At 39.5% G+C, this 14,411-nt stretch overlaps 1 protein-coding gene across 5 annotated transcripts in view; it reads right to left on the reverse strand.

Moving 5' to 3' along the window:
* Window positions 1–14,411, reverse strand: part of WNK3 (WNK lysine deficient protein kinase 3) — a 190,520-nt gene that overhangs the window by 96,279 nt on the left and 79,830 nt on the right. For all 5 annotated transcript variants that reach the window (XM_070783788.1, XM_070783789.1, XM_070783787.1 and 2 more), the window contains 3 exons: window positions 13,986–14,280; window positions 12,999–13,192; window positions 12,680–12,829 (listed from right to left, as the gene is read on the reverse strand). In XM_070783788.1, coding sequence (XP_070639889.1) covers window positions 12,680–12,829; window positions 12,999–13,192; window positions 13,986–14,280 — 639 coding nt within the window. The remainder of the gene's footprint in view (window positions 1–12,679; window positions 12,830–12,998; window positions 13,193–13,985; window positions 14,281–14,411) is intronic.

Genomic DNA, 14,411 nt, shown 5'->3' on the forward strand with positions numbered 1-14,411 from the left:
CACAAATTAAAACCACAATAAGGTACTACTACACATTCACCAGGGGCTTCCCAGGTGGCGCAGTGGTAAAGAATCTTCCTGCAAATGCAGAAAATGCAGGAGACACAAGAGACACAGGTTTGATCCCTGGGTCAGGAAGATGCCCTGGAGTAGGAAATGGCAACTCACTCCAATATTCCTTGCCTGAAAAAATCCATGGACAGAGGTGCCTGGCAGGCTACACTCCATGGAGTCATAAAGAATTGGATACGACTGAGCGACTAAGCACACACACACATACTCACCAGAATAACTAAAATTAATGTTGGCAAGGGTGTGAATCTCTCATATATTGCTGGTGTTAGCAGCCAATTTGGAAAACTGAGAATTCTTAAAAAGTTAAACAGCTATCCTATGACCCAGCAAATTCTACAACTGGGTATTATTCAGGAGAAATGAATACATGTATTAACAGAAAGACTTATACAAGAATGTTCATTACAGCTTTATTCATAATAGCTCCCACCCAAAAAAAACTAATACACACAACATGGATCAATCTTTAAAACATACTGAATGAGAGAAATCTTACACAGGAGTACATACTGTGTGATTCCATTTCTATGAAGGTCTAGAGCAGGGTAAATTAATCTACGGTGAAAAAAAAAAATCAACAGTGGTCAACTGGTGGGAGGTGTGTGGTTGGACACTGACTGGGAAGGGGAATGAAGGAAATTCCTGCAGTAATAGCAATATTGTTTATCATGTGGGCAAGCTACAGCCTGCAAGCCAAACCTGGTACACCAATCATTTTTGTGAATAAAGTTGTATTGGAACACGGTCATGCCAAATATCTTATATATTGTTTATGGCTGCTTTCACACATGCAATAGCAGAGTTGAGTAAATGCAATGGAGACTACATAGAGCACAAAGCTTAAAATAGTTACTATCTAAACCCTACAGAAAATATTTGCCAACATCTTTTTTAAATTTTTATAATGGTTTGGGTTACAGAGGTGTAAGCATTTGTCAAAACTCAATGAATTATGATCTCTGCATTTTACTGCACATAAATTTAAACTGTGGGAGAGGGAGAGGGTGGGATGATCTGGGGGAATGGCACGGAAACATGTATAATATCATATAAGAAATGGATCACCAGTTCAGGTTCGATACAGGATCCTTGGGGCTGGTGCACTGGGATGACCTGGAGGGATGGTATGGGGAAGGAGGTGGGAGGGGGGTTCAGGATGGGGAACATGTGTACACCCCCGTGGCAGATTCATGTTGATGTGTAGCAGAACCAATACAATACTGTAAAGTAATTAGCCTCCAATTAAAATAAATAAATTTAAATTAAAAAAAGGAAAAAGTTCAAAAAAAATTTAAACTAAAAAATATAAACAAATACTGAATTCTAGTCAATGATATGCATGCTGAAGTGTTTATGGATAAAATATACTAATGTCAGCAACTTTAATTTCGAATTTACTGATAAATGGATAAAGTAGTTGATAGATAAGAGATAGACCAAATACAACAAAAATTAACTGTATAATCTGGCTGGTAGATATATGTACATTCACTTTTTCTTCAACTTTTCTGTATCTTTGAAATTCTTCTTAATAAAATGCTGGGGGGCCGATTTTAATTTGTTGTTCAGCCACTCAGTCATGTCCAACTCTTTGCAACTCCATGAGCTGCAGCATGCCAGGCTTCCCTGTCCTTCACCATCTCCCGGAGCTTGCTCAAATTCATGTCCATTGAGTCGATGATTCCATCCAACCGTCTCGTCTTCTGTTGTCCCCTTCTCCTCCTGCCTTCAATCTTTCCCAGCATCAGGGTCTTTTCTAATTTTTAATTAGGTAAGGAAAGTATACAACACATGCCCACAGAAATGAACATTCCAATCTAAAATACCTTGTGAAAAAATTTATTCTAAAGGAATGTCCTGGAATAGCATGATTTGAAGAAACTTCAAAGACCTTTATTAATCCTTGATCATTCCTGATAGAAGTTAACATGCACACATTAGAATTCATTATACTTTATGCCCCTGATGAAGAAGAAATTTCATAAAATACACAATACTTAAGATCATAGCTGTTTAAAACAGTAATATCACCAGTAAAAAGAAAAAAAACTCATAGCACATCTATCACCTAAGGACCTCAAAGCATTTTATTAGCTAAACTCAATAAATTCAGTCTTTAGAAATACCTGAATCAGAACAGAAGAGAAAAAATAAAGTGAATTCTCAGTTCCTACCTTTAATTAATTCAATCGATCCCATGAGTTAACTACATCTCACTGAAGTCATCATGTTCTTTTACTCAAATTCTGGCAGGGAGAATAGCTATCTTTTAAAGAGGATGGATGATGTAATGATTTAAGGGAACAGCCTCTGCAGCTAGGTGGTCTGGGTTGAAATCCTGGCCCTCTCATATGATACTCAGAAAGTTATTTAACCTCTCTGAACCTCAATTACCCTTAATGAAAGCTACTATTCATAGGGTTGTTTTGAGGATAGTACACATAGAGCCATTAGAACAGTATTTGGCACCTAAGAATCACTCAGTAGTGCTCATTATTATCATCCCATAAAATCCAATGCTATATAATAAATGTAGAACAGTAAGATAGCCATAGACTTGAAACGTATTAGGACTTGCTGTTCTTCAAACATGCCAAACCCACTTTTCTCTCAAAGTCCCTCTGCCTGAAATGTGCACTAAGGACTCCCTCACCTCTTTCAAGTGTGTGCTGAATTTGTCAACCTTCTCAATGAGGCCTACCCAGATCATCACCTTATTTAAAATTGCAACCCACTTTCCTCCTTAGCCTCCACTGAGCAAACACCGGGAGATAGTGAAGGACAGGGAAGCCTGGTGTGGTACAGTCCATGGGGTCGCAAAGAGTCAGACATGACTGAGTGACTGAATAACAACCCTTTACTGTATTATATAATTTACTTTTTATTGTGGTTATTGACAGTCTCCCTGCATTAGAAACAAAACTCAATGACAGAAAGAATTTTTGTCTTTTATTCACTGATATATTCCAAGTAGGTGCTCAAATATTTTTTGTTAACATCATCTGGTCTAATCCCTTCACTTCTTTCATGAAGAAATGCTAAAAAGGCTTGAATCAAAGCTACCTACTGATTAAGGAAAAAAGCCAGGAACAGGGACTGTGACTTCCAGTCCCATTGCCATTTTTACTATAGCTCACTATATCCTGGATCCTTGAACATTACAGAAAATGCACAATCATCCATATTTTCCCCCCAGGAGAATTTACCTTTGAAATTTGTTGGCCTTGCAAATACTGCTCTGTCCGTAACAAAGAAATGCTCTGAGAGGCAGTAGAAGCCTGTACTGGAATACTAAGTGGCGACAAATGAACAGAAGAAGATGGCTGATTTGTAAGGTCTATCCCAGAACTGGATGAGAGTTTGGTGTTGTAATTGTGTTTCTGATGACCCAGAACGAAATGCTAAGCTAGAAGATGACTGCCACTGTGGCTGGACAGCAGACTACTGCTGAATGCATGCTGGCTGGACTGCTGTGCTAGGTTTCTTTGCAGGGGAAACGTTTAATTCCTGTCTAATGCCAGAAGCACTCGAGGCTATTCAAAAGGCTGTATTACATGCTGGTGCTTCAGTGACGCTGGTTGCAACTGTTCTTGCAAAGGATATATAATCAGGGCCACATGTGTAATGGCTTTTGGAATACCTGGTAATGGCTGAATCTGGTTAGGTGCATGTGAATGAGGTACCTGCTGTTGGAAAGCAGCACGTTGGATATATAAAGACTGCTGTTGATTTAGGGGATCTTCTTGGGTACACAGTGGCTTTTCTGTGCTTGCCTATGAGATAAATTAGTCATCTGCTGCTGATGAAAGAAAGCTGAGTGAGAAGCCTGGCTTCTTGTTAATATGATTGGAAATGCTGTGCAGAGAAGTATGGGGGCTGGATCTGGGTCTTTGAAGAGGCCTATGAAGGACATTCGGAGAAGGCAATGGCACCCCACTCCGGTACTCTTGCCTGGAAAATCCCATGGACGGAGGAGCCTGGAAGGCTGCAGTCCATGGGGTTGCTAAGAGTCGGACACGACTGAGTGACTTCACTTTCACTTTTCACTTTCATGCATTGGAGAAGGAAATGGCAACCCACTCCAGTGTTCTTGCCTGGAGAATCCCAGGGACGGGGCAGCCTGCTGAGCTGCTGTCTATGGGGTTGCACAGAGTTGGACACGAATGAAGCGACTTAACAGCAGCAGCAGCAGCAGCAGCATGAAGGACATTTGTGCCGGGTGTTGAAGCTGTCCTTCCACAGCCCTCCGAGATGTAATGCTAATTGAATGGGCTTTTAGCTGCTGGTGCCCAAAACTGACATCTGTTTGTTGGGTAGGCTGAATTCTACACATTAAATAAAGGCTCAATAGAATGTGTTTGTGTATCTAAGGTTAATGTTAAATATGACTTATGTCTTTTGCTCCAATGTTGAAGAACCTTGGGGTTGTGTTAAATAAGCTTGTTGCTCAGAAGTCTGCACTACATAAGGTGGTACTGAGTAAAAGTCCTGATGTGCAGTTTGTAATATGTATTTGCTTGCAATCAGAAGAATTTACTTTGTATACTCACTGGGTGATGAAGGTTGTCTGCTAAGTTGTCTAGATGGTGTAAGCAGTGTGTTCTGAATAAGGGACATACTCAAATGCCTGGTAAGCAGGCTGTTCTATAGGTTTCACAGGGTAAGCTGCTTGGATTATACATTCTGGCTGGTCTGGAAAAGGAGACCAAACCAGAGGTTCCACTGTATAAACAGGCTACCCTTGGACTGGGGCCAAATAAGAGGGCTATGCCACAGGTAGGGCTGGATAAGAAGTCTATAGAATAGGTTGGTTGTGATGCTAGAGGTTGTACAGTGTAAACAGGATGCTCTGGGATGGTAGTAAATAAATAGGCTGTGTGGAAGCCTTTATTGGGTAAGTCGGCTGTGATGAGTTAAGAAGCTTATTCCTCGGAAGTATCACAAGGTGCAGCTGCTCAGGAGCCTTCAATGGGAAGGATGGCAGTTCTGCAGGTGGTCCTGAATAAGTGTGTTGAACAGAATAAGATGGCTGTTTCAGGGCCTGAATGACACTGGCAACTTACATGAGTTTCAGATTTTTCAGAGTACAATCCCACTGAACATGTTTCTGTGGTGATGTTATTAAGTTGGTGTAAAAGTAATTGTGGTTCTTGCATTGTTGAAATTTGCTGTTTAATATTGGATACATTCTTAAATGTGGTTATGTTATATATTCTTTTAATGTACATTTCTTGCTTTATGTTTTTTGCTAATGATTTATATATTGATTGTTGTTTATTTTATATTTATTTTAGACTGTGGAAATGATGTTAGACAAAAAGCAAATTTGAGAAACTTTCTTATTTGAGTTCAAAATAGGTCATAAAGCAGCAGAGACAACTCACAACATCAACGACACATTTGGCCCAGGAATTGATAACGAATGTATAGTAGTGGTTCAAGAAGTTTTTCAAAGGAGATGAGCGCCTTAAAAATGAGGAGCGTACTGGCCAGCCATCGGAAGTTGACAACAACCAACTGAGAGCCATCATCATACGTGGGAAATTGCCAAAGAACTCAATGTCAACCATTCTACAGTCATTCAGCATTTGAAGCAAATTGGAAAGGTGAAAAACGGTCAGTAAGTGGGTGTCTCATGAGCTGACCGAAAATCAAAAAATTGTTGTTTTGAATTGTCATCTTTACTTATTCTACATAACAACAATGAACAATTTCTCGATCAGACTGTGATGTGCGACAAAAAGTGAATTTTATACAACAACCAGAAGTGAACAGCTCAGTGTGAAAAGAAGCTCCAAAGCACTTTCCAAAGTCAAACTTACACCAAAAAAAAGGTCATGGTCAGTTTGGTGGTCAGCTGCTAGTAGGATCCACTGCAGCTTTCTGAATCCTGGAAAAACCATTATATCTGAGAGATATGCTCAGCAAATTGATGAGATGCACTGAAAACTGCAACACCTGCAGCCAGCATTGGTCAACAGAAAGGGCCTAATTCTTCTCCATGACAATGCCCAACCACACGTTATACAACCACACTTCAAAACTTGAATGAAATGGACTAGGATATTTTACTTCATCTGCCATATTCCCCTGACCTCTTGCCAACTGACTATCACTTTTCAAGCAACTAAAAAGTTGCTTGACAACTTGTTACAGGGAAAATGCTTCCACGACCAGCAGAATGCAGAAAATGATTTCCAAGAGTTCATCGAATCCTGAAGCACAGATTTTTACACTACAAGAATAATCAAACTTATTTCTCATTGGCAAAAATGTGTTGACTGTAATGGTTTATAGTTTGATTAATAAAGATGTGATTAATAAAGATGTGTTTGAGTCTAGATATAATGATTTAAAATTCATAGTCTGAAACTACAATTACATTTGTAACAATCTAATAAAAGATGCTTACTCCTTGGAAGAAAAGCTACAACAAACCTAGACAGCATATTAAAAAGCAGAGACATCACTTTACCAACAAAGGTCTGTATAGTTAAAGCTATGGTTTTTCTAGTCATCATGTACAGATGTGAGAGTTGGACCATAAAGAAAGCTGAGTGCTGAAGAATTGATGCTTTTGAAGTGTGGTGCTAGAGAAGACTCTTGAGAGTCCCTTGGACTGCAAGGAGATCAAACCAATCAATCTTAAAGGAAATCAGTCCTGAATATTCATTGGAAGGACTGATGCTAAAGCTGAAGCTCCAGTACTTTGGCCGCCTGATGCAAAGAACCAACTCGTTGGAAAAGGCCCTGATGCTGGGAAACATTGAAGGCAGGAGGAGAAAGGGATGATAGAGATGCTTGGATGGCATCATTAACTTAATGGACATGAGTTTGAGCAAACTCTAGGAGATAGTGAAGGACAGGGAAGCCTTGTGTGCTGCAGTCCATGTGATCAAAAAGAATCAGACACTACTGAGCCACTGAACAACAACAATATAATCTTAGGTTGTAAAATTAATGGCTGCTGCTGAATAGAGGCTTAGAAACAATGCTTCTCTAAATGCAGTCTGGCTTTGTGGAACTGAAGAATCTGGAATTACAGACTTCTGATATACCACTGATTATGGCTAGGATACTGAATGTATCTTTTGTGAAGGCTAATGGGCCCTCGAATGCACCTCAATGCAATTAGAAGGGAGCTAAGCTGTACCACCAGCGTTCTGTGCACTGCTCGCAAGTTGGGCAAAAGAATAATTTGACAAAGCTGGAGGTGATTAACTGATAAGAAACTAGAAATTTGATTGGCATTTGGTAATTTAGTTAATGCCTGATTCCCATTTCTAGGGTCAAGTTCAAGTTGAAGACCAACCATTAGATCCTGGGAAATCATTTGTGAAGCATGCAATGTCTAAGGAGAAATTATAAACAAGACTGGTTGTGGAACTCCAGTAACTGACAAGTCTAAAGCCACAGGTTGAGCTAAAATTTGTACATCTGCTCCAAAACTCAGCTGTAGTTCCTGGTGCTGATGCAAAAGAATTCAAATTATAAATGCATGTATCATGGGAATTCTCTGGCCTCCAATGGTGAGGACTTGGTGCTCTCATTATCAGGGCCCTGGGCTCAATCCTTGATTGAACTAAGATCCCACAAGCTGCAGAGTGTAGCCAAAAATTTTTTAATTAAAAATAAAATAAATGCATATAGCATGTTCAATTTAATGGGGGGAGTCCCAGACAGAATGATAGGTAAAATAATGCTATGTTGTAAAGATTTGGGGGCTTCCCTGGTGGCTCAGAAAATAAAAGGATCTGCCTGCAATGCGGGAGATCTGGGTTCAGTCCCTGGGTAAGGAAGATCCCTAGAGAAGGAAATGGCAACCCACTGCAGTATTCTTGCCTGGAAAATCCCATGGTCAGAGGAGCCTGGCAGGCTACAGTCCATAGGGTTGCAAAGAGTTGGACACGACTGAGAGACTAACACACTATAAAGATTTTAGGAACTTATCCAAAAGGTGTTGGGTATAGTGTTAGTCCTATAAAAATTCTATTAATAACACCACAAACAAATGTTAATTGAAGACACTAACAGACTGAGACTAGCCCCCAACAAAATATTGCTCATGGCCTCTCATTTACTGAACTTGTCACATAACTCATTCAAACCATGGTAGAAATTCAGAGTAACTGAATCTGACACCTTCACACACCAGAAAGTGGAAGTTCTAAGAGAAATCTCAAAAGGATTTTAATATCATAGCTAAAAGGAACAAAGAAGCTCTCTCAAGAGGAGAGGAGAGAGTTGGTTGAATACATATAGGTTGCCTGTAATAATTCCTAAAACTTAAACCACTAGGTTTATAAAAAGACCCTCACTGGTCAAAGTGCTTACTTATGTGAATTCTAAATATTAGGTGAAAAAGGCAGGCTACAAAATAGTATGTATGTGATATACATATGTATGTATAAAAAAAGTTATATGTGTACACAAAAAGACAAATCTAGAGTTCATATATTCATAAGATTTAAAGACACAGTTCAGTTCAGTTGCTCACTCGTGTCCGACTCTTTGCGACCTCATGAATGCCAGAACGCCAGGCCTCCCTGTCTATTACCAACTCCCAGAGTCCATCCAAACTCATGTCCATTGAACTAGTGATGCCATCCAACCATCTCATCATCTGTCATCCCCTTCTCCTCCTGTCCTCAATCTTTCCCAGCATCAGGTCTTTTCAAATGAGTCAATTCTTCCCATGAGGTGGCCAAAGTACTGGAGTTTCAGCTTTAGCATCATTCCTTGCAAAGAAATCCCACTGCTGATCTCCTTCAGAATGGACTGGTTGGATCTCCTTGCAGTCCAAGGGACTCTCAAGAGCCTTCTCCAACAGCACAGTTCAAAAGCATCAATTCTTTGGTGTTCAGCTTTCTTTATAGTCCAACTCTCACATCCATACATGGCCACTGGAAAAATGATAGCCTTGACTAGACAGACCATTGTTGGCAAAGTAATGTCTCTGCTTTTCAATATGCTGTCTAGGTTGGTCATAACTTTCCTTCCAAGGAGTAAGCGTCTTTTAATTTCATGGCTGCAATCACCATCTGCAGTGATTTAGGAGCCCCAAAAAATAAAGTCTGACACTGTTTCCCCTGTTTCTCCATTTATTTGCCATGAAGTGATGGGACCGGATGCCATGATCTTAGTTTTCTGAATGTTGAGCTTTAAGCCAAGTTTGTCACTCTCCTCTTTCACTTTCATCAAGAGGCTCTTTAGTTCTTCACTTTCTGCCATAAGGGTGGTGTCATCTGCATATCTGAGGTTATTGATATTTCTCCCGGCAATCTTGATTCCAGCTTGTGCTTCCTCCAGCTCACCGTTTCTCATGATGTACTCTGCATATAAGTTAAATAAGCAGGGTGACAATATACAGCCTTGACGTACTCCTTTTCCTATTTGGAACCAGTCTGTTGTTCCATGTCCAGTTATAACTGTTGTTTCCTGACCTGTATACAGATTTCTCAAAAGGCAGGTCAGGTGGTCTGGTATTCCCATCACTTGAAGAATTTTCCACAGTTTATTGCAATCTACACAGTCAAAGTTTTTGGCATATTCAATAAAGCAGAAATAGATGTTTTTCTGGAACTCTCTTGCTTTTTCGATGATCCAGTGGATGTTGGCAATTTGATCTCTGGTTCCTCTGCCTTTTCTAAAACCAGCTTGAACATCTGGAAGTTCATGGTTCACGAATTGCTGAGCTTGGTTGGAGAATTTTAAGCATCACTTTACTAGTGTGTGAGATGAGTGCAATTGTGCGGTAGTTTGAGCATTCTTTGGCATTGCTTTTCTTTCAGATTGGAATTAAAACTGACCTTTTCCAGTCCTGTGGCCACTGCTCAGTTTTCCAAATTTGCTGGCATATTGAGTGCAGCACTTTCACAGCATCATCTTTTAGGGTTTGAAATAACTCAACTGGAATTCCATCACCTCCACTAGCTCTGTTCGTAGTGATGATTCCTAAGGCCCACCTGACTTCACATTCCAGGATGTCCAGCTCTAGGTGAGTGATCATACCACCATGATTATCTGGGTCGTGAAGATCTTTTTTGTATAGTTCTTCTGCGTATTCCTGCCACCTCTTCTTAATATCTTCTGCTTCTGTTAGGTCTATACCATTTCTATCCTTTATTGAGCCCATCTTTGCACGAAATGTTCCCTTGGTACCTCTAATTTTCTTGAAGAGAACTCTAGTCTTTCCCATTCTATTGTTTTCCTCTATTTCTTTGCATTGATCATGGAGGAAGGCTTTCTTATCTCTCCTTGTTATTCTTTGGAACTCTGCATTCAAATGGGTATATCTTTCCTTTTCTCCTTTGCTTTTGGCTTCCTTTCTTTCCACAGCTCTTTGTAAGGCCTCCTCAGACAGCCATTTTGCTTTTTTGCATTTCTTTTTCTTGGGGATGTCTTGATTCCTATCTCCTGTACAATATCACAAGCCTCTGCCCATAGTTCACCATGCACTCTGTCTATCAGATCTAGTCCCTTAAATCTATTTCTCACTTCCACTGTATAGTCATAAGGGATTTGATGTAGGTCATACCTGAATGGTCTAGTGGTTTACTCCACTTTCTTCAACTTCAGTCTGCATTTGGCAATAAGGAGTTCATGATCTGAACCACAGTCAAATCTAGAGTCTCCACCCCCAAATATAAATGATAATTTATTTCTAGCTGGAGATAGTATATGGTTTTCACTGTCTTCTTTATAACTTTGCAGACTTTATTTTTGGAGAAGGCGATGGCACTTCACACAGTACTCTTGCCTGGAAAATCCCATGGATGGAGGAGCCTGGTAGGGTGCAGTCCATGGGGTCGCAAAGGGTCAGACACGACTGAGCGACTTCCCTTTCACTTTTCACTTTCATGCATTGGAGAAGGAAATGGCAACCCACTCCAGTGTTCTTGCCTGGAGAATCCCAGGGACGGGGGAGCCTGGTGGGCTGCCGTCTATGGGGTCACAGAGTCGGACACGACTGAAATGACTTAGCCACACCAGCAGGTTTTATTTTAAATAGGTAAATAACACTTTCATAAGTTTTTTATCCTTTTTTTTCAAAATACACAAACCTGTATATTTATGTGGTTGAACCTAAATTATTATTAATAATTTAAGCATCCATCCAACACACTTTGCATTATAGTCTTAAGAGATAAATCCAACCACAACATGAACTCAAGAATGAACATATACCACATAAGCTACAAACACTAGCCACACACCATGCACTGTCAACTATACCATATTAAATATATCCTCTGCTGCTAAGTCGCTTCAGTTGTGTTCAACTCTGTGTGACCCCATAGACAGAAGCCCACCAGGCTCACCCATCCCTGGGATTCTCCAGGCAAGAACACTGGAGTGGGTTGCCAAATATATCCCCAGCAGATTTTAAATGTGTCTGGCATTTGTCAAGTATGTGTATGTTTTCCCCTACAAGATTGAGCTTTTTGAGGGCAAGGACCATATTTTATCTTGTTTTATACCCCCAGAGATGGCAGTTATTAAAAGTGTGCTGATGAACTTTGACTATATACTAATCTCTTAAAACCAACAGATGCACCAGCTGCTAACTAAATCGTATACAAAGAATGCCTAGGAGCTCAGATGATCTCATTCCCAAAGAGAGAAGACACACGTAGGGGATGGTGAAGTTGAGAAAAGAAAATGGGATGGCAAAGAAAAGCCCAACCATGTATCCAAAGTCTATAACCTAGGAAACCAGGATATAGTACTGATATACAAACACTCAAGAAAGAATGTGTACTCGTTGTCAGAAATGAGTAATGTTGACTTTGAGAGTCTAAATGAAAAAACATGTTCTTCTACAGAAATAAATGTGAACAAAACAAGTCAAGAATTTAGATCAAAGTACTAAAAATTATAACAGTCTATGAGATACTATTTCTAATTAACTACAAAAGACATCCCTCCACATCCAAATCATGCTAAGAAGTCCAACACAAAAAACAAACCAAGAAAAAGGGATTAGAGTCATAAATAAATTTTTTATCCGTATATGGAATTCTCAGTTTCTTTTCCAATTATATAAGTAGTGTCTCAAGATTCTAGTTACACAATATTAGGCACATCCTCAAGAAGAATGTCTTAAGTGGAGGAAAATACAAACAACTTTAAGCTTTCAGTGACTTTTATATAAACTAGGATGAATCTATGTAAGAGAGCCTTTGCCTGTCAGAAAAATCTGTGCTGTGCTTAGTTGCTCAGTAATGTCTGACTCTTTGTGAACCCAAGGACTGTAGCCCGCCAGGCTCCTCTGTCCATGAGGATTCCCCAGGCAAGAATATTGGAGTGGGTTGCCATGCTCTCCTCCAGGGGATCTTCCCAACCTAGGGATCGAACCCAGGTCTCCCATATTACAGGCAAATTCTTTACCATCTGAGCCACCAGAGAAGCCCAAGAATACTGGAGTGGGTAGCCTATCCCTTCTCCAGGGGATCTTCCTGACCCAGGAATCGAACTGGGGTCTCCTGCATTGCAGGTGGATTCTTTACCAGCTGAGCTACCAGGGAAGCCCAAGGTACCAGGGAAGCCCTAGGCAGTGTTAAATATGTTTAACTGAATACAGAGCCTCTAAAATGTATCTTACCTTTATCTGTGAGGCCTTTGGGACAGTTAAAGGTGAAACCTGGGGTTGTGAGACAATTGGAGGTCCAAAGACGTGTACAGGCAAAATAGTGGACCGACCTTGAACCAAAGGCAAAATTTGGGGCTGAGTCAGCTTTGGCTGCTTCTGCAACTGTTAAATAAGAACAAAAAGATAAAAGATAAATTCTCCCATTTACAGTAAATATACTGATGATATATTTTTAAAAAACCAATACAATATTGTAAAGTAATTAGCCTCAAAATTAAAATAAATAAATTTATATTAAAAAAATATATATATATATAACAGTTCATCTCACCCCTGAAATCTGCTGGTAATGTCCCACTAGTTGCTGGGATGGATAAATTTTCTCCAGAATATTTATTTCGGTCTGCGGCATATTAGAAACCATTTGAGAGCCCATCATCTGGTCTGAGGAGTAGGCTACACTGGGCTGATTTGAAGTATCTGAGTGTATAGCTGATCCCGCTCCTGCCTCAGACAAATTGTCACCTACGACAAAGAAAATAAGATAGAAGAGAAAGACTCAAAACACAAGGTCCAGACGGAATAGGAAATGGTAAGCACTCTTTTTTTTCTTTTTTACTCTGACAACCTGAAACAACTTCAAATAAGATATGTACACTGCAGAATTAATCAAAAACCATCATGTAAACTTTCCATGCTGATATTATGGTATAACTAAAATTTTATTAGTAAAGCAAAACTACAAAGAATTACATAAAAGTTAACTCCATTTGCTGGCCATTTCATGCATATCCTAACTAACCTATGTGTGCCATTAGGATTTCAGTTAATATTCTCATTTTCATACAACCTGGCCACAAAATAATGCTGCCTTGCCTTTATAGAACAATGGGTTATCACTATGAAAACACTCTGTCCTTCTAGAGAAGAGAGCGCATTACAGCCAGAAAAATTAGAGAAACTGTTAATTTTATACTTGAGTCTAAAATACAAAAGGTCTTAAAGTCCAGAAAATTTTCTCTTGAAAAATAAGTTCTATCTTTAGATCCATATTTCCTTTACTAAAAGATTCATGTTAGACTCTTAAAAATGGTAAAAAGATTATAATCCTGATTCAACTAGTACCTTGGACAAGTCACTTAACAGAACAGTTTCTTAATTTTAAAGTAAGGAAACTAGCTGGCTTGTCTAGTTACAGATTTTGGAAAAGGATTAATGAAAGGATAGATAACAAAATGCTTTGAAACATACAAAAGTACTATTTAAAGATAATGGAGTACAATTACATGTTTCCTTTTATACATTATAACTGTGTTACCTGTAACAGAGGAGCAATGATATTGTGGTTTTCTTTGTAGAAGCTGTTGTCGCACATGTTGATCAACTTCAGTTTCTTCACATTCCGCCCCAGTGTGCTGAACAGGAGGAGGGAGCAAAGATGTATTTTGGGGCTGAGGGAGTATATTCCCTACAGACTTGCACTGGGAATCCCTGCGTTCTTCCAAACAGCCAGCTGGCTTCTTCTCCCTTGTCTTCTTTATCAGGGTCACTCGGTCTCTAATGGACTTAGCAACAGCTTTGGAATCACTTTCATGGAAGAATCCTGACTTGACCTACAAACAAAACATAATAAGCAAATAACATCTCTTTTTTCAATTAATTAATTAATTTTTTATTGAAGGATAATTGCTTTACAGAATTTTGCTGTTTTCTGTCAAACCTCAACATGAATCAGCCATCAGTT

This window comes from Bos indicus, chromosome X (genome assembly GCF_029378745.1).
Source record: "Bos indicus isolate NIAB-ARS_2022 breed Sahiwal x Tharparkar chromosome X, NIAB-ARS_B.indTharparkar_mat_pri_1.0, whole genome shotgun sequence".
NCBI lineage: Eukaryota > Metazoa > Chordata > Mammalia > Artiodactyla > Bovidae > Bos > Bos indicus.